The 27,875-nt window shown below is 45.8% G+C and overlaps 1 protein-coding gene across 1 annotated transcript in view; it reads left to right on the top strand.

Annotated features, from left to right (window-relative positions):
• Positions 1-27,875, top strand: part of TCTN2 (tectonic family member 2) — a 161,519-nt gene that overhangs the window by 60,012 nt on the left and 73,632 nt on the right. Inside the window, exons 8-11 of the mRNA XM_069215013.1 lie at positions 4,000-4,132; positions 7,962-8,030; positions 21,283-21,414; positions 27,089-27,169. Coding sequence (XP_069071114.1) covers positions 4,000-4,132; positions 7,962-8,030; positions 21,283-21,414; positions 27,089-27,169 — 415 coding nt within the window. The remainder of the gene's footprint in view (positions 1-3,999; positions 4,133-7,961; positions 8,031-21,282; positions 21,415-27,088; positions 27,170-27,875) is intronic.

A 27,875-nucleotide genomic window follows, 5' to 3' on the forward strand; every position in this document is an offset into this window, starting at 1 on the left:
CCACCCCCACTACCATTTACACGTCCCCTGTGTCCTCTCCCAGTGTGTCTGTCACCCCCTCTTCCAAACCACACAAACACAGGCAGCCACCCACCCAACAGCCATCCACCTCACGACAGCCTCCCGCACAAGCACCTGCACCCAAAGACACCAGACTTCACTCTCCTACAACCACATCCTCTTCCTCCACTCCCATACCCACTACAACACCCGTCCCTGTCTTTCTAAATTGATTTTCCTTTCCAACCTTGACCTCCTTCCAACAACTGACCCACCCCCTCCATCTCATAAGACTCCAATCAGCACCTCAGCCACCACAAAACCTGGACCTACAAAGACAATAGTCAAAGGATTTTGGAGTCCACCACCTTCAAGGCCAGCTACTTCGGCTAGGAGTAAAGAGACGGCCAGCCCACCCCCTGAAAAAAAAGCCAAGAATGCCAGTGCCCGGCGCGAGAGGCCAAAGACAGCAGGCTCCAAAAGCACTACCCTGGCACTGTCAGGGAGTGGGGTGCCACCTGGCACACCGCCAAAGGGAGGAAAGAGCCACAGACGAGCAGGGAAGGGTGGCAAGGGCAACACGCCCGACAAGTCCGGCAGCAGGCGAGCTGCCCATGAGGGCCCCACCAGCCCCATTCCAGGTGTGCAGGAGGACACCCACGGGCCCGGGACGGCAGCACAGGAGGGCCCCGCAAGCGAGAAGACAGATGTGCACGAAGGGCCCGGCAGCCACATGTCAGGTGGCGAGTGAAATCCATGTAATGGCCGGATCTGGTGACCTGGACACACATGTCAAGCACCGCTGAACAGGGCCCTTCAAGTCAAGCACCGCTGAACAGGGCCCTTCAAGTCAAGAACCGCTGAACAGGGCACCGCCGTCTCAAGAACCGCTGAACAGGGCCCTTCAAGTCAAGCACCGCTGAACAGGGCCCTTCAAGTCAAGCACCGCTGAACAGGGCCCTTCAAGTCAAGCACCGCTGAATAGGGCACCGCCGTGTCAAGAACCGCTGAACAGGGCCCTTCAAGTCAAGCACCGCTGAACAGGGCCCTTCAAGTCAAGAACCGCTGAACAGGGCACCGCCGTCTCAAGAACCGCTGAACAGGGCCCTTCAAGTCAAGCACCGCTGAACAGGGCCCTTCAAGTCAAGCACCGCTGAACAGGGCCCTTCAAGTCAAGCACCGCTGAACAGGGCCCTTCAAGTCCAGAACCGCTGAACAGGGCACCGCCGTCTCAAGCACCGCTGAACAGGGCCCTTCAAGTCAAGCACCGCTGAATAGGGCCCTTCAAGTCAAGAAGCGCTGAACAGGGCCCTTCAAGTCAAGAACTGCTGAACAGGGCACCTCCGTCTCAAGAACCGCTGAACAGGGCCCTTCAAGTCGAGAACCGCTCCGCTGGGCACCGCCGTCTCTGCACCGCTCCGCTGGGCCCTTCATCTCAAGCACCGCTCCGCTGGGCACCGCCGTCTCTGCACCGCTCCGCTGGGCCCTTCATCTCAAGCCCCGCTCCGCTGGGCCCTTCATCTCAAGCACCGCTCCGCTGGGCCCTTCAACTCAAGCACCGCTCCGCTGGGCCCTTCAACTCAAGCACCGCTCCGCTGGGCACCGCCGTCTCTGCACCGCTCCGCTGGGCACTTCATGTCAAGCACCGCTCCGCTGGGCACCGCCGTCTCTGCACCGCTCCGCTGGGCCCTTCATCTCAAGCACCGCTCCGCTGGGCCCTTCAACTCAAGCACCACTCCGCTGGGCACCGCCGTCTCTGCACCGCTCCGCTGGGCCCTTCATTTCAAGCACCGCTCCGCTGGGCCCTTCATTTCAAGCACCGCCCCGCTGGGCCCTTCATTTCAAGCACCGCTCCGCTGGGCCCTTCAACTCAAGCACCACTCCGCTGGGCACCGCCGTCTCAGCACCGCTCCGCTGGGCCCTTCAACTCAAGCACCGCTCCAGTGGGCACCGCCGTCTCTGCACCGCTCCGCTGGGCCCTTCATTTCAAGCACCGCTCCGCTGGGCCCTTCATTTCAAGCACCGCTCCGCTGGGCCCTTCAACTCAAGCACCACTCCGCTGGGCACTGCCGTCTTTGCACCGCTCTGCTGGGCACTGCCGTCTTTGCACCGCTCTGCTGGGCACTGCCGTCTTTGCACCGCTCTGCTGGGCACTGCCGTCTCTGCACCGCTCTGCTGGGCACCGCCGTCTCTGCACCGCTCCGCTGGGCCCTTCATCTCAAGCACCGCTCCGCTGGGCCCTTCAACTTAAGCACCGCTCCGCTGGGCACCACCGTCTCTGCACCGCTCCGCTGGGCACCGCCGTCTCAAGCACCGCTGGCCCATTGGCAGAAGGGGCAGGCCCGCATCTGTGTCGGGCAGGGCTGCACGAAGCACTCTGGGCACCATGCCTCCTCCAGAACCAGTGGAGTCTGTAATCCACTTGTGAGACTGTGGCTTTGCACTCCCCAGGATGGCACAGTGGCCAATCCACCCACTGTAGAGACTCGTGAGACTGTGGTTTTGCACTCCCCAGGTTGGCACAGTGGACAATCCACCCACTGTAGAGACTTGAGAGACTGTGGCTTTGCACTCCCCAGGATGGCACAGTGGGCAATCCACCCACTGTAGAGACTTGTGAGACTGTGGCTTTGCACTCCCCAGGATGGCACAGTTGCCATGGACGCCCCTCGTGGATCTGGCGTCGTGGACTCATCTGGCTGAGGTGCCCCCCTTCCCTTCCCCCTGAGGTGCCTGTAGTTTTGCTATCTGATGCCCCTGCAGTGTTCTCTCCATTGGAGTCTGGTATCCTGTGTGGGCTTTGCCCATGTGTTTAGGCCCATTGGCCCACGAACAATGGCTGATACCCAATTTGGACAGGACAATTTACATATGTATATATAGTTATAGATGGTTAATATATTTTTTTACTTAGCCGTACAATATACTTCAAATTTCATGATCATTTTATTTTGTCTTTGCATTCTTCCGGGAGGTTTGGGGGTGTCACTCTGAGTTGTTGCTCTGCATTGATGTGTATGTAGTTTTGGGTGAGGGTGAGGGTGGGTGTGTCGCATATGTGTGTCCCCGTAATTTTTTGCCTCCCCCCTCCCCTGTGTCGTAGGTGCAGTACTCACCGTTGTCTTCTGCGCCGGCGTTCGTGCTCCTGGTAGAGGAGCAGGAAGACAATAGCTGGTGGATGTGTAGTTTGGGTTCCATGCTGTCCAGATTCCTCGCGGAGTGTGTAGAGGTGAGCGTTTTCCGTTTGTAATGGTTGTTTCCGCCGTGTTTTTATCAGCGGGGCTACCGCCCCGGAAAAGGTGGCGGATTGGTGGGTTGTGATAGGGTGGGCGGTACATTGTCTCCCGCCTGTCTGTTGGCGGTGACCGCCGCGCTATTTGTTTGTCCCGCCGTGGCGGTCGGAGTGTTAAAGTGGCGGTCTCTGTTGGCGGATTCCGCCAGGGTCAGAATTCCATTTTTTTTACCGCCTGCCTGTTGGCGGGTTGGCCGCCGCTTTAACACTGACCGCCAGGGTTGGAATGACCCCCTTTGTCTTGTATTTTCAACAGTGCAATGATTTGGGAAAACAACCTTGAAGAACCTTTTTGTACCTGTTGGGTCACGTGTCTCTTGATTGTTACAAGTTTAGACATTAATATTTGTTATTTCTTCTTGATATATTATATTTTAAAGAAAGCATGTAAAGAAAGACACACAACTTTGCATACCACAATTCCATATAAGTTTTATAATAACGAATTGAAAACCCCAGGAATGGCAGAATTTTAGAAATTAAACATTTTATTAAAGCTTCAGAATGTGACATCAAAACCTTTGATGAGAAATCAAACCAGCACATGCTTTCTTTGCTACCCACAAGTCCCCAAACAGTTTACAAATGCAACCACTTAAATAGGCCACAAGTGGATGCCAATACATACACGTAGGACTGTTAGCAGTTTTGTTTGGGTAATCAAATGTTTTCCACACTGAACTGAAAATGTTGGCTTTCTATTACAGCCAATGGGTGAACATTGCATCAACAACGCTCCAGTGGCATACCTTCAGAACTTTGATGTCAGCTGTGTTCGCCCCCTTACATCTGAAAATATCGCAGCTGTCACTGCATCGAAAATTCGTTCTGGCAGTGGAGGTACGTGGTGCATGCTTTTCAAAGGTAATATGTAAAATGGGGTCACTGTTTACTTTGATTGCACCGCTAGCACGACTCTAGTAATTTATTACACATGTGACAAATCTGTCTTCTTCCCAAAGGCATTTGTTTTGTCTACTAACAAGCGAAAAGGCAGGGGTTATTTGAGCATCAAATGGGCTTCATTCTCAGGTCTAGCTATTTAGCCTTGAATCTGCACTTTGGAATATACGTTTTATATCTCCAGCGACACTTTACAGAAATCTTGACGCTAAAGTAACTATTCGGCCACAGAGAGTGGAGTAGGAGCTGGATACGACACATTGTAACTTGCATGTAGGTATTATGTTGGGATACCTTCTGTTTATATCAAGAAAGGGCTAGGCAGTGGCCATTACAAAGGAAGACTGGAACAAGGATGGTGTCTACCCTGGGAAATGGAGATTTTAGAGAACAAAGACACTGGGATGGAAGAGCACTGACACCATGGTAGCAAGACACTGACATGGGCATGTGGATGTCCCAGAAGTCCCAGGAGATAGGGACCCCAGGATAAGGAGACACTGACTTGGGAAAAATGACAAAGGAAGTCTGGCAGTGTGACACAAAGAATGACTGTACTCACCACAGATAAGCATGCTTACACAGCTTTCAAAATCATCAGGGAAAGTGGATTCCACAATGACTGAGCATGTTACATAGCACATACTTAGACAGGGAAGGGTGGAAGTTGAAACAAACTATAGGTCGGACCGTAAGGAAACCCAAATTCTACAGATGTTTTGAAGCCTAGCCTTGTAAGGGCAATAGTTTGCTATCTACAGTGATCAGGGCCACTGGAATTATGCAGCAGAAGAGGGCTAAACTATGCAGCGGTTTTGAGTAAATTAAGTGGCAAGAAAAGGAAAATTATGTGGCATAAAGCGGCACATTTTAGTATGCATTACCTCATTATTTGGTCATTTTAAAACTTGGTAATACTGTCTAGGCCTTGGTTGCACCTCATTAGTACCAATTTAACTCCCAAACTTAACAATAAGGAACAGAAAGGTGACCAGTCAGGCTTTGCGAAGGGCCTTCCACCACGCAACAATACATGTCACTGCATTTTTTTTTAATACCTTTTGAACCGTTTGAGCTAGAAACAAAAAATATTTTTGTAATAAAATCTGCAGATTACGCGGCAGATGATGGATTATGTGGCAAATGCGGCAAATATCTAATTATGCGAAAATCTCCACGGCTGAACAATCACATAATTCCAGTGACTCTGACAATGATATATTAGAATGTATTACTGCCTGTCAATGGAGTTACTGTGTCATTTTTTTTCTTTGGAGCTGGGAGTTTCTGTGATAGGGAAAGGGACTGCCTTTCAGGTCTGATATGAACCCATCTATGTAAATTGGAATTTAAGCAGGACAATCTTGTCTAATTAAAAAGCTCTACACATCATCCATAAGGGTTTTAGCATATTGGAAAGGAGATACTGTTTGAGAAGTGGCAGCTAGTTTACGAGGCTATTCATTTTCAAATAGCAAAGTAAACCCATCTGGATGACCCTTCTTTGGTCTCTTATTCTGCGGGAAATGTTGTCCAAGATCACCATGTTCTCACACCCCTCTTGCAGTTTTTGCCTGCAGAGAAGCATTGGTCAGTTGATGTTAAATACTTAAAAGCCTGTTGAGTTTGTAAAGCTTCTTGTTCAGACTTCCTCAGTTTCCCAAATCAGTGGAATTCACCCTCCTCACCCCAAGTGAACCATGCAGATGGTTGTTTCTCCAGAGCCAGTGCTAAAATATTGCATGAAGTTATATTGACCAACAAGCACAACTTGCATCATACTCTAGCCATTAAATACCACAGTGTGTATAAAAAATAATTCTGTTCCCTAGCCTAAAGTGTTACATTGCGTGTCATATTTGTGATGCTCAAACTTACCAGTTAATTACATTATTGACTTCTGCCACAACTTTGTCAAATTTCAAAAAGAATCTGCTCTCTGGCAAGTAAACTGAAGACTGAAAATGAGGTGTTTCTGCAGGCAGTCCCTTGAGGAAGGCATCGCTCTGTCAGACTTACAGCTCTACCACTGGGAAGTACAGCTGCAAGTGATAAACGGCTGGGCTTTTTTCGGGGCAGCAAGAATCCTCCTTGTTGGCTGACAAATGAGCAACGAACCCAGAGGGCTATGTTAGATGTCTTTATAGCCAAAGGGGACTAACATCACTACCAGCCCTGACTGTGATCAGTATATGGCATTGGGCCACTCAAAAGACTGGCTGGCTGGGATGTTGACTTTGAAAACCCCTCTTTGGGAGTCAGACATCCTGAAACGGTTACGGTGAATAAAGGGTCATAAAAAATGGAGCCTACTTGGCATCCAAGCTGGGGGATATGTGGCGGGATAATAGCATAATTCTGTAGTCAAACGGCAAGTGTAATACAAATCAACATGGAGTCAATACACTTAGTATCTAACAACTTGTGCACTTGCTGCGAAATCACCCTGCCCTTCCACTGAAGTCCTAGATAAGTCCCCACTGGAGTGTTGGGTGCTAGGAACCCCATTGACACATCATGCACTGTCCTACATATACTCAACACTTCTGTATAAGTCTATAACATTCTCCCCCCGCTTGACCACCTCAGGGACTAATGAGAAAGAGACCTTGGTCATCTGGAGGATAATAATGGGGGTGGCATGGTGACACCCCCGGGAGGTGGCTATACTGGTCGATTTCCAACTCATTCAGTTAAATGTAATCCACAGGGCATACATCACAAGGATAAGGTTGTACTCTATGAGGCGAGCTGATGACTGTTTCTGCCAAAGAGGTTTCCGGCACATGGAGACTCTGCTTCACACTCTCTAGGCCTCCCCAGGATCTAGGTCTTCTGGAGGGCTGTGGGTGACCAGATATCAAAAGTCCTTGACTTCACCCTAGAACTCGTGCCACAGCTGGTGACTCTGGGGATTTAGGGGGAGCAGATGTTAGATCGGTATACACTTTTGTTCTGCAGTGTTGCGCTGATGGTTGCCCGCTGAAATTAGGTTCGGCACTGGGGGTGGGATCGGATCCCGTCTCCGCAAGCTTGGGAAGCAAACTTAGGGCCTGATTTCGATGGTGGAGATACTCCATCACAACAGTGACGGATATCCCGTCTGCCAAAACCTAAATCCCACAGGAAATAATGGGATTTAAATTTCGGCAGACAGGATAGCCATCACCGTTGTAACAGAGTAACCCCTCAGCTGAAATCTAAATCAGACCCTTTGATTGGTGTATGAGGGCAGAGAAATTGGTGTAGCAGGCCGGGGAGTGTCCTCGTAAGTTCAAAAAGGTGTGGGGCCTGTGGAGAACTGCAGAGGTCACAGAGCCCTGAGTTCAGGGGAAGGACGGGGAGTGCACCTCGGGTGAACCACGTGGTCGGTGTTCTAGGGCCAGAAGATTTGTGGAATGTTGGGGTGAGCGTGTCACCAATATACAACTGTGATCCTGAAAGTATAATGTCCGTTCCTCTCTGGTGTGCCTTAATCTCCTGAATCCAGGGTATAGTTGTTCGTTGAGTTCATAAATAAGGGTTTAAAAAAAATGAGACGTGGTTCTAGCTGGTATGGTATATGTGGGAGATGAGGGAACTGTTAATGTCTATTTGAGTAGCCATTCTGCAGAAAGGACTGCATTCATTCTCTTGCTCCGCTGTTTAGCAGGAATCATTAAAAGCATTTATCATGGTCCCAGTAACAAAGGACTCTGTTCATAGGTTTATTTAAATAAAATGAGTGGTTTATCTGTTCATTATTTTCTTCTTTTTTTTCCTATAGGTTTTGTGACACTTAATGTAACTAGTTCACTAGTTGATCCCAACAATTTCATCATGTCGACAGATGCAGGTACCCTCTATATTTTGGTGCATGAAGTGCAAGACATGAAAGCATGAAAACACATCTGTTCTTTCCGTGAACTCTGAGGTTTTATTTACAGTTGTAACATTCTGTTTTTTAAGTCCCAGAAAAGAAATGCTCACTCCCTAAACCAACTGCAATAGAAAACATGAAGTTGCAGCCTGGCTGCTGGTGTCTTTAAAGAAACATTTTCCCCTGTTGTGGCTTCTACTGAACTCCGTCAAGCTTTGGTGTACTGTCAGAGTGTTATTATACTTTCTCAATGCCCTCTTTACTAAACACAGATTGCCTTGAGAAAATATTTTTCTCATCCCTAAGCCCATCCACACTCCAAACTGCTCCTAATTATTGTTAATGCACACTCATGAATACCTGAACCTTCTCTAGCACAGGTCCAACCTGTAGAATGGCCTGCGAACCCCAGCAAGAATTCGAGTTGTCCAGCTACATTAAATTAATCCTGCTGCAAAGTCATGAATGTTTGAAATTAAGCCCTCTCTAGAGCAGCTGTCAGACTGCACAGCTGCCCTGTGGAAAGGAGTAATTCCAAAGCAAGGTTTTCAGGCAAGTACTTATACTGTTCTGCTTGTTGATACAAGAACCTTACCTGCTTTACTTAAGGTACCTTCCATCAACACATTAAGATCCTCTTGACTAAAGTGTTGTCATTCTCTAGAGTTGAACAAGGCGTGAAAATAACCAGGACACCTCTGTGTCCAGCCCATTTGTCAGTAGTATTCTTAATTACCATTTCTAAAGCGTACTGATTACCCAACATGCCATCATGTTTAGGTTTCAATAACTTTTTAATTAAAGTTTGTGTTTCTTACAACAAAGAGTAGCAACCCACTTTAAATCCCCTTAAAACACCCTCATGCCAAAACAGATCCCACTTGCACCTGTCGCATCATTCTATTGTCTGCTATTCCGTCCTGCGAACAACTGACCAGCTTCCTAAAACTAGGATAATGAGTATCATCCACCAAGCCTAAGACCCTCAGCCTCTGAGGACACGTAAGCCCATTTGGGCATTGTTGAAGAATTCCAATACTGGCTTCCATATTTTATAAGATAAGACCCCTTTGTTAAGTATTTCATAGGCTAAATGTTCGTAGACCGAGAGCCTCCCTAGTAACTGAAGCCAGTTGTGGTAAGACAGGAGTTCTCTCGTAGGGGATTTACAGGTATAGTCATAAGCGTTGAATAGTTCTGCCCGCCTACAGGTACCCCACAGCACTTTTTCCAATCCAACTTCTTAAGTGTTCATGTTCACCTTACTTCCGGAAGGCCTGCAAAGTCACTTAAAGTCTATATGCAGACTAAAGGAAAGGCTACAGTGTCCACAATTCTTCATTCAGTTTGCTTTAAAAAGGACAAAGCTAAGGCACATGCATTCAAATGCATGAGCGAGTTGAAAATTTAGCAGAAAAAATTGTTCACAAACCTTTTTGTAATGCAAAACAATAATGGAGTGCAGGGCAGTGTAGCCCATAGGCGGCAATTAAAATTGAATTAAAAGGAGACTGTGAGTTTAAGAACAGCCAGTCCTCCAGTATCCCATCATGCCTGGATAGAGGCAGTTACCTCTGTTCTTTTTTCTGGTCCTGCTGACAGGACCCTGGAGCATTAAGCTCTACCATTTTATGTTTTTACTTCAAAAAGTGAGTGAAAATCACAATGACAACTGTTTCACCTGACACCTTTAGTCTTTCTTTCTTTCTTGATTTGTGTCTTTTTCTGACATAAAATAAGGCATTTTCCCAGAAACAATGCCTTCTCTATTTGACAAATGCCCAAGATGTGGCAGAAAAAAGGCCAAAACAGACTCACATGATGCTTGTATCATCTGCCTGCCGTCTTCAGACCTTCCTGCCTCCTGTAACATCTGCAAGTCCTTTTCCAGACCTACCCTGCGTTACAGGGAGAAGTTTCATCTTCAAGAGGGAGCAGAGAGACCATGCTAGCAAGAAGCCAATTGGACCTCTGAGCGAGGGGAAGGCCAGTCTTCCACCAGAGCTCTTCCCTCAGCCTCCAGTGGACGTGGAAGGTCTGAGAGGTGTTTTTCTGGCAAAAAACGCTTTCAGTCCCGGTCGACATTGAGATGAGGTACGGCGTCGACATGTTCGCCGTCGAAATCACGCTCGACATCGCACAAACGTTGCCGCTTGACGTCAAGATGTCGCATGATGTTGAGGACTCCAGCTACTCAGCACACGACGTTGAGGAGTGTAGCGACATCGTTGGAATGAACGTCGAGGCGAAGGAAGCGCCAATGTCGCAGTTCGATGTTGAGGTCCCGCTCAACGTTGACACCTAGATGTTGGAGAGAAAGATCGACGTTGAGGAGGCAGAAATGGAGAATGATCTATCCTTCATCAGAATCGCACCATTCTAGAGATGTCTCTCCTTCTCTGGTGCTTCTTCCTTTGTCAGCTTCTCCTCACACCTCTCTTCCACCGGCGGCTACTCCTCCTCCTCCTGAACCTTCACCTTGAAGTCTGACTCCGCTGCGGCCGGCTGCTCCGGTTCTCACGGCATCTGTACCATCTCCGGTGCCTCAAGTGCCTAGCACCGCCCCAGCTCCCAGACTGCGCTCAAGATCGTGCCACCATTCTCGTCATGGTCATCAGTCATGTGGCCGTTCAAGGCCACTACAGATCTCGACAAAGATCAAGATTGCGTGCCTACAGTCATAGAGATTCCTCGTCCTCCACCAGAGACTATTCATGTACACTAACAGATTCACCTCAACCTCGCTCCTCTCCTATTGATGATATCAACACCTTTCATGAAGTTCTAGTACGAGGTGCAGTGAAACTGAACATTCCGATGGCTGGCCCAACAACATCAACTTCGATCAAATTTGAGACTTTCCAGCAGCGCATAGATGCCAGACCTTTGCTACCACTAGTGCCTGGTCTTCTGGAACCTGCCATGGAAGTCTTCCTTACGCTGGCTAGGTCTAAGTCTGCTCCTTCAAGACTACTATAAAAGTATTGTCCTCCGGAGCAAGGCCCTTGTTTCTGCACTCCGATCCTCCACCTGCTTCGGTGGTAATACTGGCTGCCTGCAAATCTTACGCTATGTGTCCGTCTACTACCTCTTTTCCTGACAAAGAGAGTAAAAAGGTGGATTTGACAGGTCGCAAAGTCTGTAGTTCGACTGCAACCTCCACGAAGGCAGCAAGCGCAACAGCCCTCATGGGCATATACGATAGGACCCTGTGGGACTCCCTACTACAATTTGCTGACCACCTCCTGAGAACTCAGAAGGAAGATTTTTTAGAGTTCGTCCAAGAAGGTGCCATCGTCTCTAACCAGATCATTAGTGCAGCGGCGGACTCATCCTTGCTCTCTGCACATGCATACTGCCATGGGGTAACGCTAAGGAGGCATTCCTGGCTGCGTCTAACGTCATTGAAACTGTACACTCAGCAACGCATTCAGAACTTGCCATTTTCTGGCTCCACTCTGTTCAGCTCTCCTGCCATGGCAAGGATGAAGGCTGAGGTAGGCACATTGAAGGCAGTAGGCGTTGAAAAACCTGAAGAGCAACGAAGACCCTTCTGACCTTTCCAATGTTGCTATTATACTCAGAGGGTTCAAACCCCTCAGTGGCTTCCTGTAAGAACTGTAAGAGGACGAACAACACATCAACCCAATCAGGGATCTCGACAACCTTCAGCCTCAAAACCCTGAAAGCATTCTTCCCCTGCGTCCGTTACCCACCCCCTTAGGGGGATGCGTCACCAATTGCCTGGCAGAGTGGCAACGAATTACAACAGACATTTGAGTCTTGAACATTGTACAAAATGGGTATTGTCTCAGGTTTTCTACCTCACCACCAAGTATTCCGCCGAAGTCAACCACTTCTCATCTCAGCCTTCTAAAGGTGGAAGTTTCCATCCTGCTGGAAAAGAAAGCAGTAGAACCTGTTCCCCTCAACCAGCATGGAAAAGGCATTTACTCGAGGTACTTCCTCATTCCAAAAAAGGACAAGAAAGAGTTCAGACCCATTCTAGACCTGAAGACTGCCAACAAATGGATCTGAAAGGAAAAGTTCAGGATGCTGGCCTTGCACCATATATACCCCCAGATCCTCCAAGGGGACTGGCTTTGCTCAGTAGAGCTACATGATGCCTACTTCCATATCCCCATCGTAAAAAAGCACTGGAAGTTCCTGAGATTTGTTGTGGGACAAGATCATTTCCAATACACCGTCCTACCGTTTGGTCTACAGTCAGCACCCAGAACTTTGTCCAAATGCATGGCTGTGATGGCAGCACATCTTCGAAGGCACTGAATCTTCGTCTACTCATATCTGGATGACTGGCTAATCAAGGCATCCACCTTTGCGGAAGCCCAACTACATTTCAAATGGACACGCGATCTCCTTTATCGGCTAGGGCTTCACATCAACTTTCTCAAGTCCACAACAGTACCTGTCCAGATATTGCACTACTTAGGAGCTACCATAAACACACTACAGGCAAAAGTGTGTCCTTCGGAGGAACGACACTTATTCATTCTCCAGAAGTGTCATGCATTCAAAGCTATGCATTGCCCAAAAGTGCCCACAGTCTCCTCACTTCTAGGCTTCATGGCCTCCTGCATCTTTCTGACACCCAACGCTCACCTCCACATGCGACCTCTTCAGGAGTGCCTGGAGGACCACTGGAATCCAATGTCTGGAAGCCGGGAAGACAGAATCTTTCTGTCCACCCACGCAATCAGATCCCTCAGTTGGTGGTGTTCTCCAGCCAATCTCCTACAAGGGATGTCTTTTCGTCCAAAGCCTCCATCACAGACGTGACAGATGCCTCTCTCCTCATATGGGGAGCCCATATGGTTCACCTACAAACACAAGGCCTCCGGTCTCCCAAGGAGTCGTCATATCACATCAGTCTCCTCGAGCTCCTTGCGGTGTATCTGACTCTCAAGGCATTTCTCCTGTCCTTCAACACCGACACCCTGCTTGTCCAGACAGACAATACAACCACCATGTATTACCTGAACACGCAGGAGGGAACCAGATCCAGAGTCTTGTCTCAAGAGGCCCAGTCGATATGGCACTGGCTCCTGGCCAGAAGGTTGAAGATAGTATTAACTCACCTTCCAGGCACTCAGAATGTACAAGCGGATGCCCTCAGCAGACTTCTCGAAGAGAACCACGAGTGAGTGCTGAACGAAGACGTTGTTCAATATATCTTCCATTTGTGGGGCACACCTTCTACCAACCTTTTTGCCACAGCAGCAAACAAAAAATGCTGCGACTTTGCCGCCAGGTTTTGCCATCCAGAATCCTTGGGGAATGCTCTGTGGATAGACTAGTCCAACAAATTTTTGTTTGCCTTTCCACCAATTCCCCTGATCCCAGCAGTCCTCCTCAAACTCTCAACAACTTAAGCCAGAATGATCCTCATTGCACCAGAGTGGCCGAGGCAGTGGTGGTTCCCGAACCTCCTTCACCAGTCGCTCCAACCACATCTCAGGCTGCCATGCAGGCCAGACCTCCTAACAAAATTGGGAGGGCAGATGAGACACTTCAATCTCTCCTCCTTGAGTTTGGCAGCATGGCTCCTGAGTTAGTAAAGTATGGGCACCTAAATCTTCCACAGGATTGTATGGAAATTCTAAAAGAGGTGAAACGGCCATCCACCCATGCAGCATATTCCTTCGAATGGAAGAGATTCTACATCTGGTGTGTCAACAAAATGATAGACCCTACATCTTGCCAGGAAGATGTCATTCTTCCATACTTGTTACACCTGGCTAAATCTGGTCTGCAACTGGCAGCTCTGACTGCAAACAGAAAAGGTCCTTCGCAATCCTCTTTCTTTAGGATACCAGTCATCAAAGATTTCCTAGAAGGATTAAAGAAGGTCTTTCCTCCAGTTAGGCGCCCTTCTCCACCATGGGAGCTTAATGTGGTCCTTTTGCGCCTCATACAAAATCCATTTGAGCCCATACACAAGGCATCTCTCCAACACCTAACTTGGAAAACTGCTTTCCTTGCTGCAATTACATCAACACTCAGGGTTAGCAAGATTCAGGCTCTCAGGTGCTCACAAGCCCTAAACAGTATTATACTCCTCCAAGGTAGTGATGTGAACACATCCTAAATTCCTACCCAAGGTTATCTCTGACTTTCATGTCAACCAGTCGATTTCCTTGCCAACTTTCTTTCAAAACCCATCTACTCTAGCAGAGAGGGCTCTCCATTCTTTAGACCTAAAGAGGGGTTTAAAATTCTACTTAGAACCAGATCTATTAAAAAATCTCCACAATTGTTGTTAATTATGATCCGGTTCGCACCGGTCTGGCGACTTCCAAACAATCAATCTCTAGATGGATTGTCTCCTGTATTCAATTTTGCTACCATCTAGCTAACAAAACCCTAGCTGGCAGACCAAGAGCACGTTCTACCAGAGGCAAGTCTGCCACGACTGCCTTTATGAGGAATATTCCCTTAGCAGACATCTGTAGAGCTGCGACCTGGAGGTCTGTCCACACGTTCACTAAACATTACTGTCTTGACTCTGATGCCAGGGCAGATGCTCAGGTAGGACAGGCTTCTCTCAGGAACCTCTTTGTTTGATAGCGTATTTAATTATTGTTATGTCTACTCCTCCTCTGTTAATGGGATGGGCTTGCTATTCTGTTTAACGCTTATGACTTTACATGGAAATCCCCTACGAGAGAAGGAACAGTTTCTTACTTGTAACTCCAGTTCTCCCGTAGGGGTATTTCCATGATAGTCATAAGCAACCCTCCCTCCTCCCTGATGGAGTAGACAAAATAATATCTCAGTTATATCATTACTCTCAGCTAAGACTGCCTACAAAAATAACTGCGGTAACTGCCTCTCTCTAGGCATGATGGGATACTGGAGGACTGGCTGTTCTTAAAGTCACAGTCTCCTTTTTCTTCATTTATAATGGCAGCCTATGGGCTACACTCCATCATTGTTTTGCATTACAAAAAGGTATGTAAAAGATTTTTTCAGCTACATTTTCAACTCATTCATGCATTTGAATGCATGTGCCTTAGCTTTGTTCTTTTCAAAGCAAACAGGATGACGAAATTTGGACAATGTAGCCTTTCCTTTAGGCTGCATATTGACATTCTTAAGTGACTTTGCAGCCCTTCCTGAAGTAAGGTGAACATGAACACTTAAGAAGTTAGATTGGAAAAAGTGCTTAGGGGTCCCCGCAGGCAGATGAACTATTCAACACTTATGACTATAATGGAAATACCCCTACGAGAGAACTGGAGTTACAGGTAAACTATTCCTTCCTGCTGACCCCAACAGGTCAGTACTACTTGCTTTGCCACCAAGAGAAACTGAGAAATAATTGTATCTCTCCTTAAGTGCAGAGGGTGTACCTCTTCAGAGGGTCTGCCTAATAATGTTGTATTAGCAGTCTTAGCTAAGTCTCCTCATCCCCCAACAAAATTTGAGAAATGCCCAACAAGACCTCACCCCAGAATTGGCTCAGTTTGGGGCAAGACAAAGGAGGTGGGTGATCAAGCCTTTCTCTTTGCACATCCCACAACAAGCTTGGGTTCTTGAGAGGTTGGAGGCAAGTAGATGACCCAGGGTGTAATGCCATTTATATAAAATCTTGTACATTGTCTCTTTCCTGGTGCATGATGCGCAAAGTTATTGGTTAAAAAGATTTCCCTCAAGTATTTATGATCCAGTGTAATGTCTAGCTCTTTTTCCCGTTACTTCTGGTATGGTTATTTCTGCTGGGGACTCTTGCATTTAGGGTGATGTTGGGGTGAGGTTAGTGTTTTGAGAAACCTTTCAAAAGTGACCATCTCACAGGTAGCTTCCTCCCTCATCCCTGTGCCTTATCTAAACATAGCAGAACCATTTTGACTCTGGAATATTATATTCACATTTTATGCCTTAAAAGAATTTGAGTAGCATCTGATTAACCTCCAGTGGAAGTAATCCTGAAGTTTCCGGCACCTCATGGCTCTCTATTTAGCAAATGCTGCCACGTCCATGCCTGGAGTAAAATCTATAATCTTAAGAACTGGAGTTGGTGGTGAACGGTAGGTGTCTACTGACTAGTATCCCATATTGACAGAGTTATTTGTGATATGTAAAGATTCTTTCCCCTGCTGGTGTTTTTTTAATCCTGTGACCTCCCCTGTCAGTCTAATAGCCAGGTTTTGGTCTACATAGCAACAAGCCTCATCTGTCTCTCCTTTGAGCCATTCAGTCATGTCGTGTGATTATGCAGCTTGGCAATACAGAAGGTGGTTTGGTACACTGAGCCCTTGACAACCCTTCCCCATGACCCCTCTTTACCCTGCACTACCCTGCCTAGGAAACCCACTACACACCCTCCAACCCAAGCGATGTTTCCTCCCAGCCCAAATGTAATTATTGCATAAAAGTAGTAGAGATAATCCTTTCTTCCTGATGGGTAACAGTGGTACATGAACGAGGTAAAATATCTTAGGGAACAGTTTGATTTTCTATGCTGCTATTCTGCATAATCAAGACAGCATATAGGGGACGTGACCTGCGCAGCAAGATGGCGGCCACAATTTTGTAGGCTCTGTGCCACCAGCCCCGGTATTCTGCATTTCTCCTGCCCCTCTGGGCCCATCCACAGGAGGTGGCTTGCAGAAAGCATGGTCCACACAGAGGGGATTCCAGCAAGCCATTTTTTGGCTGTATCCAACCGGTGCAGTACTACCCTGGAGTGACTCATCCTAGGTGTGTGATCTACCCCTGCAGTGGGACCAAGGCTGGACCACGGCAAAAGCCTGTGGACTGTACTGAGTTGAATGGGGCAGGTTGGGCCCACGCACCCCTTTTTTCACTCCTTCTCCTTCATGTTCTTTATGTATTGTCTCTTTTGGGATTGTATAGTAGAGGTTGTGTGGGTTTGGATGTGTTGTGTGTGTTTGGTGCAACTAGGTCTGGTGTCTGCAGCTAACGCAATTGTAAGTCTCTTGCTCCCCATTTATATTACTGTGGTTGTGATTTGATTTAACATTGTGTGTTGTTTGGGTGCTATGATCTTTAGAGTGGAGTGAATTAAAATTCGGTAGGTGTAGCGGGTTTGGGGTGATTAGGAAGACACATATTGTTCTAGAGTGTCTACCCAGTGGGAGGGATGGGTTATTTCTGTTGAAATAGTTTTTTTATTTTGCAGCGATGGCACGGCAGTGGGTGGTGGGGTGTGGCGGTAGAAAGAGGCACAAAGGTTTACAAGACACTGTGACTACACACTTTAAAGTTGTGGCTTGGAATGTGCGGGGACTTAACTTCTATGTTAAGCGATATAGAGTCCACACATACCTCAGACGGCAGGGTATACAGATTGTTCTGCTGCACAGAAATTCATTTCTTGGAGAGCAAGGCCCAGAAGGTGCAGAGGAGGTGAAGGGTGCAGTTCTACTCTGGTACTTACTCTAATTATGCCCATGGCGTCTCCGTTTGGGTCACACCTCCGGTCCCTTTCTGGATGTGAAGTTTTAAGGCAGATGTGGAGGGGAAAATTACCTTTTGTTGTGTGGTCTACTGGACGCACGCAAAGTGTGTTTATGGAATGTGTATGCGCCTAACACAGATGGTAGGGCGTTATATCTTGATCTAGAAAAATAACTCTGCCCCTACCTTGAAACCCTGCTACACTGGGCTGGGGATTTTAACTTGGTGCCAGTCAGTGATTGGGATCATCACCCTCCCAGGTTAGGTACAAAGCCCAATATGGTAGCTGCACTGCGTGAGGTGATGGACTGGACAGGTTGTCTGGATGTCTGGTGCATGACGCGCCCAGACAACAAGGAATACACATGCTGTGTCCCGACACATAACACATATAGCCACCTAGACAGATTCTTAGCATGGTGGATATAGCCAGTCAAGTGGTATGGACACAGAGACTGGGTAGGTTCTTTTCAGATTATGCACCACTGCTACTAGAGAGGGAGGTGGGTCGTGAGAGACCTTTGGTGCCCTTGTGGAGACTTTGCCCAGAGGTGCGTATGGACTCCGTGCTTCATAAGGAGCTCAGGTTGGTGACAGCTGGATATTTTGACTTCAACTGGCCAACGTCGACCTATAGGGGTATAGAGTGGGACATGCTGAAAGCATTGGCACGAGGGGAGTTCTCTTCACGTATTGGTGGCTCCATGCTTCGCTTGGAGGTGCAAATGCTAGAGGAAGAAAGACAGCTGACGGCCCTCCAACTGGACGCTCCTGTGCTGGGAGCCCAGAGTAGGCCACTATTGACAGCCCAGAGGGCGGTGGAGGGGATCTGGGATAGGCTGGACCGATTGGTTTGGCAAGACTATCAACAGTTACTACATCATGAGGGTGATAAATTGGGATGTCTGCTGGCGTGGTTGGTTAGGAGGGAACAACCACCCCCAGTGCTTCTTTCCTGAGACTCTGAGACAGGCCACAGGAAACCTCCTTCTGCGTGACCACCTTGCGTCAGCTTATGACGCACAGGGAGTTAATGGATTAGAGAGAGCATTCAACTACCTAGATCAGTTGCCACTCCCTTGCCTCATGGCTGAAAGTCTTGTGGGAGAGCTCTCATCGGAGGAGTAGGATGAGGCATTTCAGGGTATGGCGCATTGAAAGGCGCCAGTGTAGTATTACCAAATATATTCAGAGTTGTTCCTCCCCTACCTGTGAATAAACGTTCTTTGAGGTGCATGAGTGTGGTATACTGCCGCAGACCATGCATGAAGCGCAGATATTTCTGCTCCTTAAACCGAATAGGGACCCTTTGGATCCCAGCTCCCATCGTTCCTTGTCCATGCTGGGGGTTGATGTGAATTTTTTTTGCAAAAGCTCTTGCTACGAGACTGTAGCATGGTCACTCATCTAGTACACGATGAGCAGTGTGGTTTATGCCGGGGCCCCACATGAATTGCGGCGGTTGTCCCAAGTCTTACACTAAGTCACTGATAGTGAGATAGAAGCGGCTTTAGATGTCGAAAATGCATTCGGCACCTTCAATAGGAAGTACCTCTGGGAGGTTCTTCAGAGAATGGGGCTTGGACCAATATTTCTGTCTTGGGTGAAGTTGCTTGATGCAGGTCCAGTTGCAAGGGTTCGAACCGGCCCGCAGTGTCAGAACGTTTCCCCATCGAGAGGGGTATTGGACAGGGATGCCCCCTGTTGCTGCGCCATTTCGCTTTATCAATGGAGCCTCTGGTGATACGCCTTCTCCACGACATGGCCGACTGGGGGATCGAAGTGGTGGGCAACAGCCACATTGTCTCACTCTACACAGATGACGCACTAGTGTATGTCACCCGCCTGGAGCAGTCTGTTAGTATACTGTTGCACATCATTTCTGAATTCAGAGCAGCGTAGGGCCTTCAGATCAATAAACAGAACACTGTACTATTCCCATTGGCTGCACTAGCACGGAAGCGATCAGCTGAGCTTCCTGTGATTGAGCTTCACTGGGAGAGGGCTCATTTTCGTTATCTGGGGATCAAGATACCGACTAATCCGGTAGCCCGCTATAACATTAACATGGGCAAGGTCCTTTGGGGACTGAAAGACTCCTCTATTTCTGGGTACGCCTGCCGCTGTCGGTGATGGGCAGGGTCGCACTGAATAAAATGTTTTTCCTCCCCCGCTGTTTATATGCCCTGCAAAATGCCATATACAAATTTCCACTATCCACCTTCGCTAAACTCAATAAACTCCTAGTGCCCCTAGTGTGTGCAGGCAAGCACAGCGGAGTTAAGCTGGATATCCTAAAGTCAGACACTCACCTAGGGGGTCTGGAATTGCCGGACCTCCATCTGCACTACTTTGTGAGCCTTTTGCAATATGCTGCTCGGTGGTGTTCTGATGTCGTGAACATGGAGAAAACTCTGTTGGGTGTGTGGGCTGCAGTGGCAGACCTCCTGCACTGCCTTGTGCTGGTGCGGGTATACCCAAAGACCACCCCACCCCTTCATTGTCCAGCAGGTGGCTGTAGCATGGGATCAGGTGGCGACCCGGGTGTTACGTTGGTCCCCCTATGCTAGACTCTTGTCTCTTCCACGGCTGAAACCCATGCGTGAAATCTAGTCGGTGATGGGCCTGACACAGTAGTTTGCAGGCAGTTGCAATATCGTTATTGACCTCTACCTTAACAGCATATTCCTCATGACGGCGGAAGCTCACGATGTGTTTAACCTTCACCAAGGGCAGTTCCTACAATGCGCCAAGGTATCATGTAGAAGAGAGGCGTTGGTGAACTGTACTCACGGACAAGAATGCCAAGCGGGATCTAGAAATGTGGGAGACTAGTCAGTCGAAGGTTAATTTACGGATTCTCGCTTTACACCCTGTTTCAGGGTGGGTGTTTCGGTTGAGCTGCTGTTTCTTTTGGTGTAAGATGTCCAAGTATACATTGCATTTTCTTGCTGTAATGCTTACGTGCAGGTGATACGTTGATCATTCTTTATTCTGTTGTCTGATAAACTGGGCATATGGTCGCCCTGCGTGACGCCTTGGTACCCATGCTATCTTTAAGTGCCTTGATTTTGAACCAACGCTAATGAAAACATGTTTACAGAAAAAAGACAGGATACAACTTCTCCAGCTACTCAGGGTTGCCTTTCAGAACATAGATTCACAATTATGACACACACTGGCATAAATAATCTAATCTATTGTCTCCCCCTCCCAAAAGGGAGACACTTATGTTCTCATGCTTGTTCTTTAAACTCTTCCTTCTCTAACTCCCCTTTGACCCCTCCACCACCACCAAAATAAAAATTGTGTTGTCATAGGGACATCAAATTGTACTGACCTGAAGAGTTTACATTTCAGATCCTGTTTACTTTACATTTATGTTTAAAAAAAAATTAAAGTCCTTGACTGGGGAAGTCCATCTTTGTTGTAATTACCTCGGTTATTTATTTTCATATGGTTTAGTATTCAGTTTGTTGTTTAATGTCAATATTTATGTTTAAAAAATGTAAACTTAGTGCTCTTAAAATCACAAGGGCTTAAAAGAAGCTAACTTTAGTTGTGAGCTTAATTTGAAGATCAGCATGTTCGAAAATTGTCTGTCTTGAATGTGAACATAATGTCTTATGGATGTAAATTCTTTAGCAGTAAATGAATAGTTGTGTTATGGTGTAATTTTTGCCCTGCATCCTTGTTCTCATTAAAAATGTAGAATGCATTGTTTTGAAAACTAGTTATACACCTGCAAGTAAAATACTAAAAGAAAGAATTTCTGTCTTTACAGGAGGTGGCACGCTCACAAATTCTTGTGTGAATGTGACTGTGGAGGCCAGTTACACATTTATCTGGGAGAGGAATAAAATAAATGCTATAAACGTGGCAGTCAGCTTGATTAATATCTGCTTGAATAAAAGTGGTAATTATTTTATTACAAAAAACACATTTGCATGTGGTGAGACAAATGCACATTGTTATAGTACATCTTAGACCTGGTTAGTCTTTACTAAGGAGATTGAGGAAATCTGGAAATGCTAGATTTGGAACCTCTTTCTCTGAATCGCGACTGGTATTTTAGTCTTCCAGTTCAGGAGAAATGAGTGTGTTTTGGTGCCTGGACCTGTGTTAAGTTCAATATTTTGTTCTCTTGGACCTGACGGAATTGTGTTTTGGGTGGGTAATGCATTCCCTATGAAATCTACTCCATTCTTGATCTGCTTTGCAGGACACAATCCGATGGCATTTCCAATATGAGAATTGTATTTCACAAACCTAACATGCATGCATTTGTTGCCATCAATTGTAACATCATCACATGAACTCTGGCTAGTTCAAAAGACTAACATGGTTCCTGCCTACTAGCACGAAGCCTATTTAGGTCTGTTTGTGCCTTGAGCAATTGGCAGTGGACAGCTTCATCCTTTTAACTCCTGAAGTGATAATTAAAATATTGGTTACTGTGTACGTTCCAAACCTATTTTCTTGAAGAAATGATAAGCAAATAGGAACATTTAGGTGCCTACTTATTACACTGTTTGTTTATTTATTTATGCAAAATGTGCCATCCTTGTTTGCAAGAGTGCAACAAAGTATTGTTGTCTTTATATGACCACCATGGAATTATTCCCCATAGAACCTTACAGAACTAATTCATGCTAATGATCACAGGAATGTCAAATTAAAATCTTACTTGCTAACCAGTCTTAAACCACTCTCTCCTGTTAACTGATCAATGCTCATTCTACCCCAAGTGAATATTTTGTTGAAGCCCTTAATCAGACTGAAAAAAGCAGGCAGGTGTCTGACAGTTTTTCAAAGGAATTATGTAAATATATATGGTTTTGTTTCCTTGCAAACAAGATTTACTGCGTGGGGAATTTTTGAGGGTGAAAAAATACCTTCTCTCCGCAGTATTTAATGTTCTCTATCCAGGAAACTAGGTACATGGGGCTTGGACCCTTCCCATGTTCTATTGATTAGTGATTTTAGAATATACAATTCCCAGATACACTTGAGTATCGTAGATGATTTGATATTTATAGCACCATATTATTAATTTAGTGATGAGACACATTTTTTACAATAGTGTACACTTTGTAAGTATAGCCTGTCATTGTTAGTGATGAATATTTACATGATAGACTTCACCTCATAAAACTGATTTAGGTTATTGCAATGATATAGAAAAAAAGACACCTCTTGGTCGTATTATTAAGTACAATCTTAATCCTAGTAGTACCTTCTAATAGGGTCAAAGATGATACTAACAAGGGCAATGTAATGCTCAGATCAAAAATGAAGCCCAATATGGGGTTGCTACGTGCTTTATTAATAGCAGTTCATTTAATCACGCTATCCTCAGTGATGTATGTATGGTCACAGATAAAATGTAAAAATTGAGAAGATGAATGAATGAAATAAATTAATGAAATATTGATAAAGCACGAAGGCTGAATGTCCCAACACTGAGAAGCTTTATCAGAGAGAAATTAAGAACAGTTATTGAGATTGTAGAAATATCCAGGTTTTTTGTAGCTTTCTAAATAAGGAGGGGGAATGGAGTTGTTCTGACAAGTGGAAGAGAGTTTCAAAGTTTTGGTGTGAAGAAAGTAAAGGATCCACTTCCTTGTCTAACGAGTTAAATTTTGGGAATGACTAAAGGTGATCGAGAGAAAGCCTCTGAGATTGCTAGTAGGATAACAGAGGAGATGTTTTTCTATGTGGAAAGGGGCCACTGTTGTGAAGGACTTTGTGAACAAGACAAAGATCTTTGAAGTTGGAACACTTTCTTACAGGCAGCCAAAGTAAAGATTTCAGATATGCTCCAATTGAGCATCTTCTGGGGAGGTTAAGAATAGTTAATGCAGCTTTTTGTGGACTATCTGATGTCATTGCATGAAATGGGAAGGAAGACCAAGATATAATGAATTACTATAATGTATCCTCAATGTTACAAACTACAGTATTCGTGATGCTACAGGTAATAAATTAAAGATATTTCTCAAGAGTCCTTAAGATCTCAAAGCATAATGCAGCAACTCAAGGAATTTGGGTAGAGATGGTTATATGTCAAATATGAAACTCATATTTCTTGCTGTAGTCAAAGGAACGGAGCAAGCAGGATTACAATCTTTCTTGCCTTGAACTACTTCCTTGGTCTCCTTGAGGGGAAGGTAGATTCACTATGCTTGAACACATTGGCCCCACGCATGTTTACATGCATAAATTGGACCTAAGTGCACAGATGACGTGTTCTGCAGGTTACAAGTATGAATTCAAGGTTTGTTACACTTTCAGTGTAAAAGGGGGAGAAGCCCTGGAGCCTCTATGGGATAAAGTTGAAAACACACTAACACTGGTTGCAGCTCAAATGGACAAAATCCAATGTAGGAATGCTTACATCTCTCTGAATGGATCCATGGTTAATTTATAAGAAGGCCGTTAACCAACCAAGACGTTACTTTTAGATTATTCACTGTACCACAGGGCTCACTTGCTCAGACCACCCCAGGTTCCTTCTGTCGAACAGTATGTAGCCTTTCATCACTTCAAAAATTGCAAAATATCAAAGCATCAATTGGTTTCAAAGCTGGAGTTGTGGCAGAGCGGCATAACCGGGACGTTGAGTAGAAGTTCACAAACTGTTTATCCTTTAGCCAAATGAGGGAAATAAGCTATTACTCTAATATCTTCTCTAAATTCAACTTGTTCTCAGGGAGTGCTCTCTGAGTTAACAAGATAAAGTGCCTTATCACAATGGTAGACATTTTTGTTACCAATTCATAAACTTGTCCCTCATTTGAGAGTATAATGTAGAAGTATCTTTAAGCTACATCCTGCCACCATTGAGCGCAACCCAAGTGTTCTTGATAACGATTGATCTATTGTTAGGCTCCAGTAGAACTTAAACATTGCTAAACACCGTATGCTGTTTTCCACGCCTTTTATCCACTTTAGCCTGTTGGTTACAGAAGTTGCTCAGTCTGATGATTACCTCCTGCAATATACAAAATTAATATTCTCATGTCATGCTCTGGTGGAACAAGTGAACGCAACTGTTGCCTATTGGTGGCCACTACCTATCTTATTGTCATCTAGCCCTGTCCTAGTAGGCTCTGGAACTAATCCTGCTAAAAAGGCATCCTTTTAGGGCCCATGACCTTTGGCACTGCTGAATCATCATGGTTCATTTTGGACGTTTGAAGTGAATTTGGGAAAATAAATTGGTCCAAAGCTGACTTCTTTAGCTGAAAGCAGTCTTACTTGTCTTGGAGTACTGCCTGTCACTCTCCACGGGACTTTACTTTTGGTCTACATTGTAAACATCATTAGAGCGCTGACACACCCAGACCAGCTGTGCTTACTATTCATAGATATTTAAAACTGGGCACACAGCCAATTTGCATTACCGTTGTCGCCACTGATGTGATAAGAGTCTGGAACATGGAGTTAGAAACCAAGATGACTCAGTCACTTGAACCTGTAGATTGTAGTAATGATATCATGTGTGGCATACAAAAAATGTGTGTTAATTGGTCTTGACTGGACATGGCTTCCTGTTTGTTTACTTATTGTTTATTTTCATTTAATTGGTTATAGTGTCCTATTTGGAATCGTCTGGATGGTCTCTGTATGCCTCTAATGGGGTCCCAATGTACAAAGCCATTTTGAGTGTGTAAATCCAGTGAATTGCAAACTCACAGGGCTTGTGACTGTTTTTCTGTTTACTAAACTTAATTTTGTTTTGGCGAAACCTTTGTGACTTGCAAAATAATGTTTTGCTATACATAGTGAACTGTAGGTAGGAGGGGGCATGAAGGAGGCGTTAATTCCTAAATCATTGATAAGTAACTAGTATATCAAAGGAGGTGTAATGGATTGACAATGATTCCCCTTTGTGAATTGTGATGGGAGACCTCTGAGGAAGCAGTCAGTTTTAGGAGCTGCTGCTTTAAAAAAGATTAAGGGGGTCATTATGACCCCAGCGGTAAGATGGAGAAAAGTATTGTCAACAGACTGGTGGTACTTTTCCCCATATTATGACATTGGCAAACCGCCAATGTATTAGAGTGTCCGCCATGGTGGTAACGGCCGTCACTAGCCAACCTGCGGGATTATGACCCCACCTGCTGCCATGGTTTTCGTGGCTTCCTTACCACCGCGAAAACCATGGCGGTAGGCACTATCAATGACAGGGAACTCCTTCCCTGTCACTGATAGGGGTCTTCCCCACCTCCAACCCCCACCCCTGGTTTCCCCCCACTCCCCTCGCCTCTCCAGACCCCCCCTTCATACATGCACACACATACAACATGCAACACACACCCGCATTCACGCATGCACAACACTCCCCTCCCCTGTTGGGGCACCCGACTTACCTTTTGTGAGGGGGTCCTCCGGCAGGAGACGGGACGCGGTGCTGCTGCCAGCAGCAGCGTCCACCAGTAGAACACTGCTGGGCCGTATCATGGGTCATGATACACTCTGCGGCGGTCTACTGGCGTGGCGCTGCTGCTGGCAGCAGCGCCACCTTACCGCCATCTGCCAGCATGACCACAGCTGGACTTCCGCCATCCTTCTGGTGGAAATCTGGCTGTGGTCATAGTACGGCTGGTAGCCGCGGCGATGGTCATTTGCCAGCTGTCGTCCCATCGGTAGGCGGTATATACCGCCAATGTTATAATGAGGGCCTAAGTTTCCGGTTTGGGAAATCAAACACAGAAATGGTGATCAGCTGTTACTTGCAGGCCATCATGCTTGTGTTTGTAGCCAGTTGCCGAGTGTTACAAATAGCAACCTGCATAATTATTTTTCATAATCTTCACCGGGGATTTTTCTACACAGCTCATCAGGTACATAGGTTACATTGCAAAATTAGAGACGAGATGCAAATAGTTGTTGCACAATTTGCAAATGCTTTTCACTGCATGTTTCTTAGTACATCAGGCCCTTAGTCCTGCAGGATGTGTTTATTAATGTATCCCTTCTCTGCTTTGAGAATCCCCAAGAAGCTCAGTGATGAAGCAAGAATTTGTTATTGGTTAAATGTGTAAGCTATAGACTTTTAGCATTTTAAAAACAATATTAAACACTATGCTGGACTTGCTCCTGATTGATCCCTATGGTGTTTTTTCTTTCTCAATAAATCAGGCCCTAGTCTTCTACATGTCATGCCTTATACCCATGCTTTCAAGGCAATTGTATTGAAATGCTATGTATCTCCAAAGTCATCAATGTTACAGCAATGGCTGCTCCAGTCACTTTATGGCCGACATGCACCTATCTCTTTTGGCACAAAGCAGCTTCATGGGCAAATTTGTGTATTTTAACCCTTCTCCATGAAGGATTTTTCCTTGACCACCTCTGAGTTCAGGCTGTTAATTTTACCTAAATCCGTATTGGTTTGTATTGCTTCCTACTTAACATTGTACCCTACATCAAGATCTATGTGCATTCTAAAACTTCATTGTTATACTCTTATCCCCTAAGTGCCTTCATTTTAAAACCTCCAAGCACTACAGCTGGCATAAGTATTCATTTCTGTTTTTGGTACAGTTGCTGAAGACAAGCCCATACTGTTATTTTTTTTACAGCAATAGTGATACAGAGATTTGTAGCAAATTTTGTAAGCGTGAACAGCAGCCTTCCTTTAAGAACATTGTCTGGAAACCCTGGTAAGTATTAAATATATGTGTAAAGAATCTGCATGTACCGATTTATCTGTTACAATCTAGGAAATGAATTGTTTTTTAAACAAAGGCCAAAAAATGTAAAGCGAGCAGAAAAGGGTGAGTATTTGCCACGCTCTGTTTTTTGTGCCATTCTCTCACCCCTTTCTATCTAACTCTGCTTGATCCCCATGATTTTCCCTATCTAAATATGTGTTCTGAGATTTCATTAAAGACCATGCCATCTACCACTGATTAAAATTGATGGATTTTTTTTTAACGTAGGCCCCGAAAAGACACAAGAGGTTCACAGTGCGGAAAGATAAAAATGTGATTTACTTCCAAATGGGCAGTCTTTTTCAATGGTAAATTGTGTTGTATGTAAGAAACAGAAAATAAAAAAGTAAAATGTATTCAAAAGAAAAATGTAGCTGATTTTTGGATACTCATTCAGTGACCATGTTGTCTCAGGTTACTACAGCCCGACCCCCACCAACCCCCCCACACCATTCCCCCAAGATATTTGCTGATAGGACACTATTACTGATTTACGCAATTTCAGAAATGTTCAAAGTAGTGGATACAGTTTACAGCCCTCAGAGATCATTTTGTTAGACTGCAGTCCAATCAAAGAGTAGCTATAAAGATCATTTAAGGGGATGGGAATGTGGGTATCATTCTATAATAAAACAGCTTGAAAGTCCTTAACAGT

Source organism: Pleurodeles waltl, chromosome 11, assembly GCF_031143425.1.
Source record: "Pleurodeles waltl isolate 20211129_DDA chromosome 11, aPleWal1.hap1.20221129, whole genome shotgun sequence".
Taxonomy (NCBI): Eukaryota; Metazoa; Chordata; class Amphibia; order Caudata; family Salamandridae; genus Pleurodeles; species Pleurodeles waltl.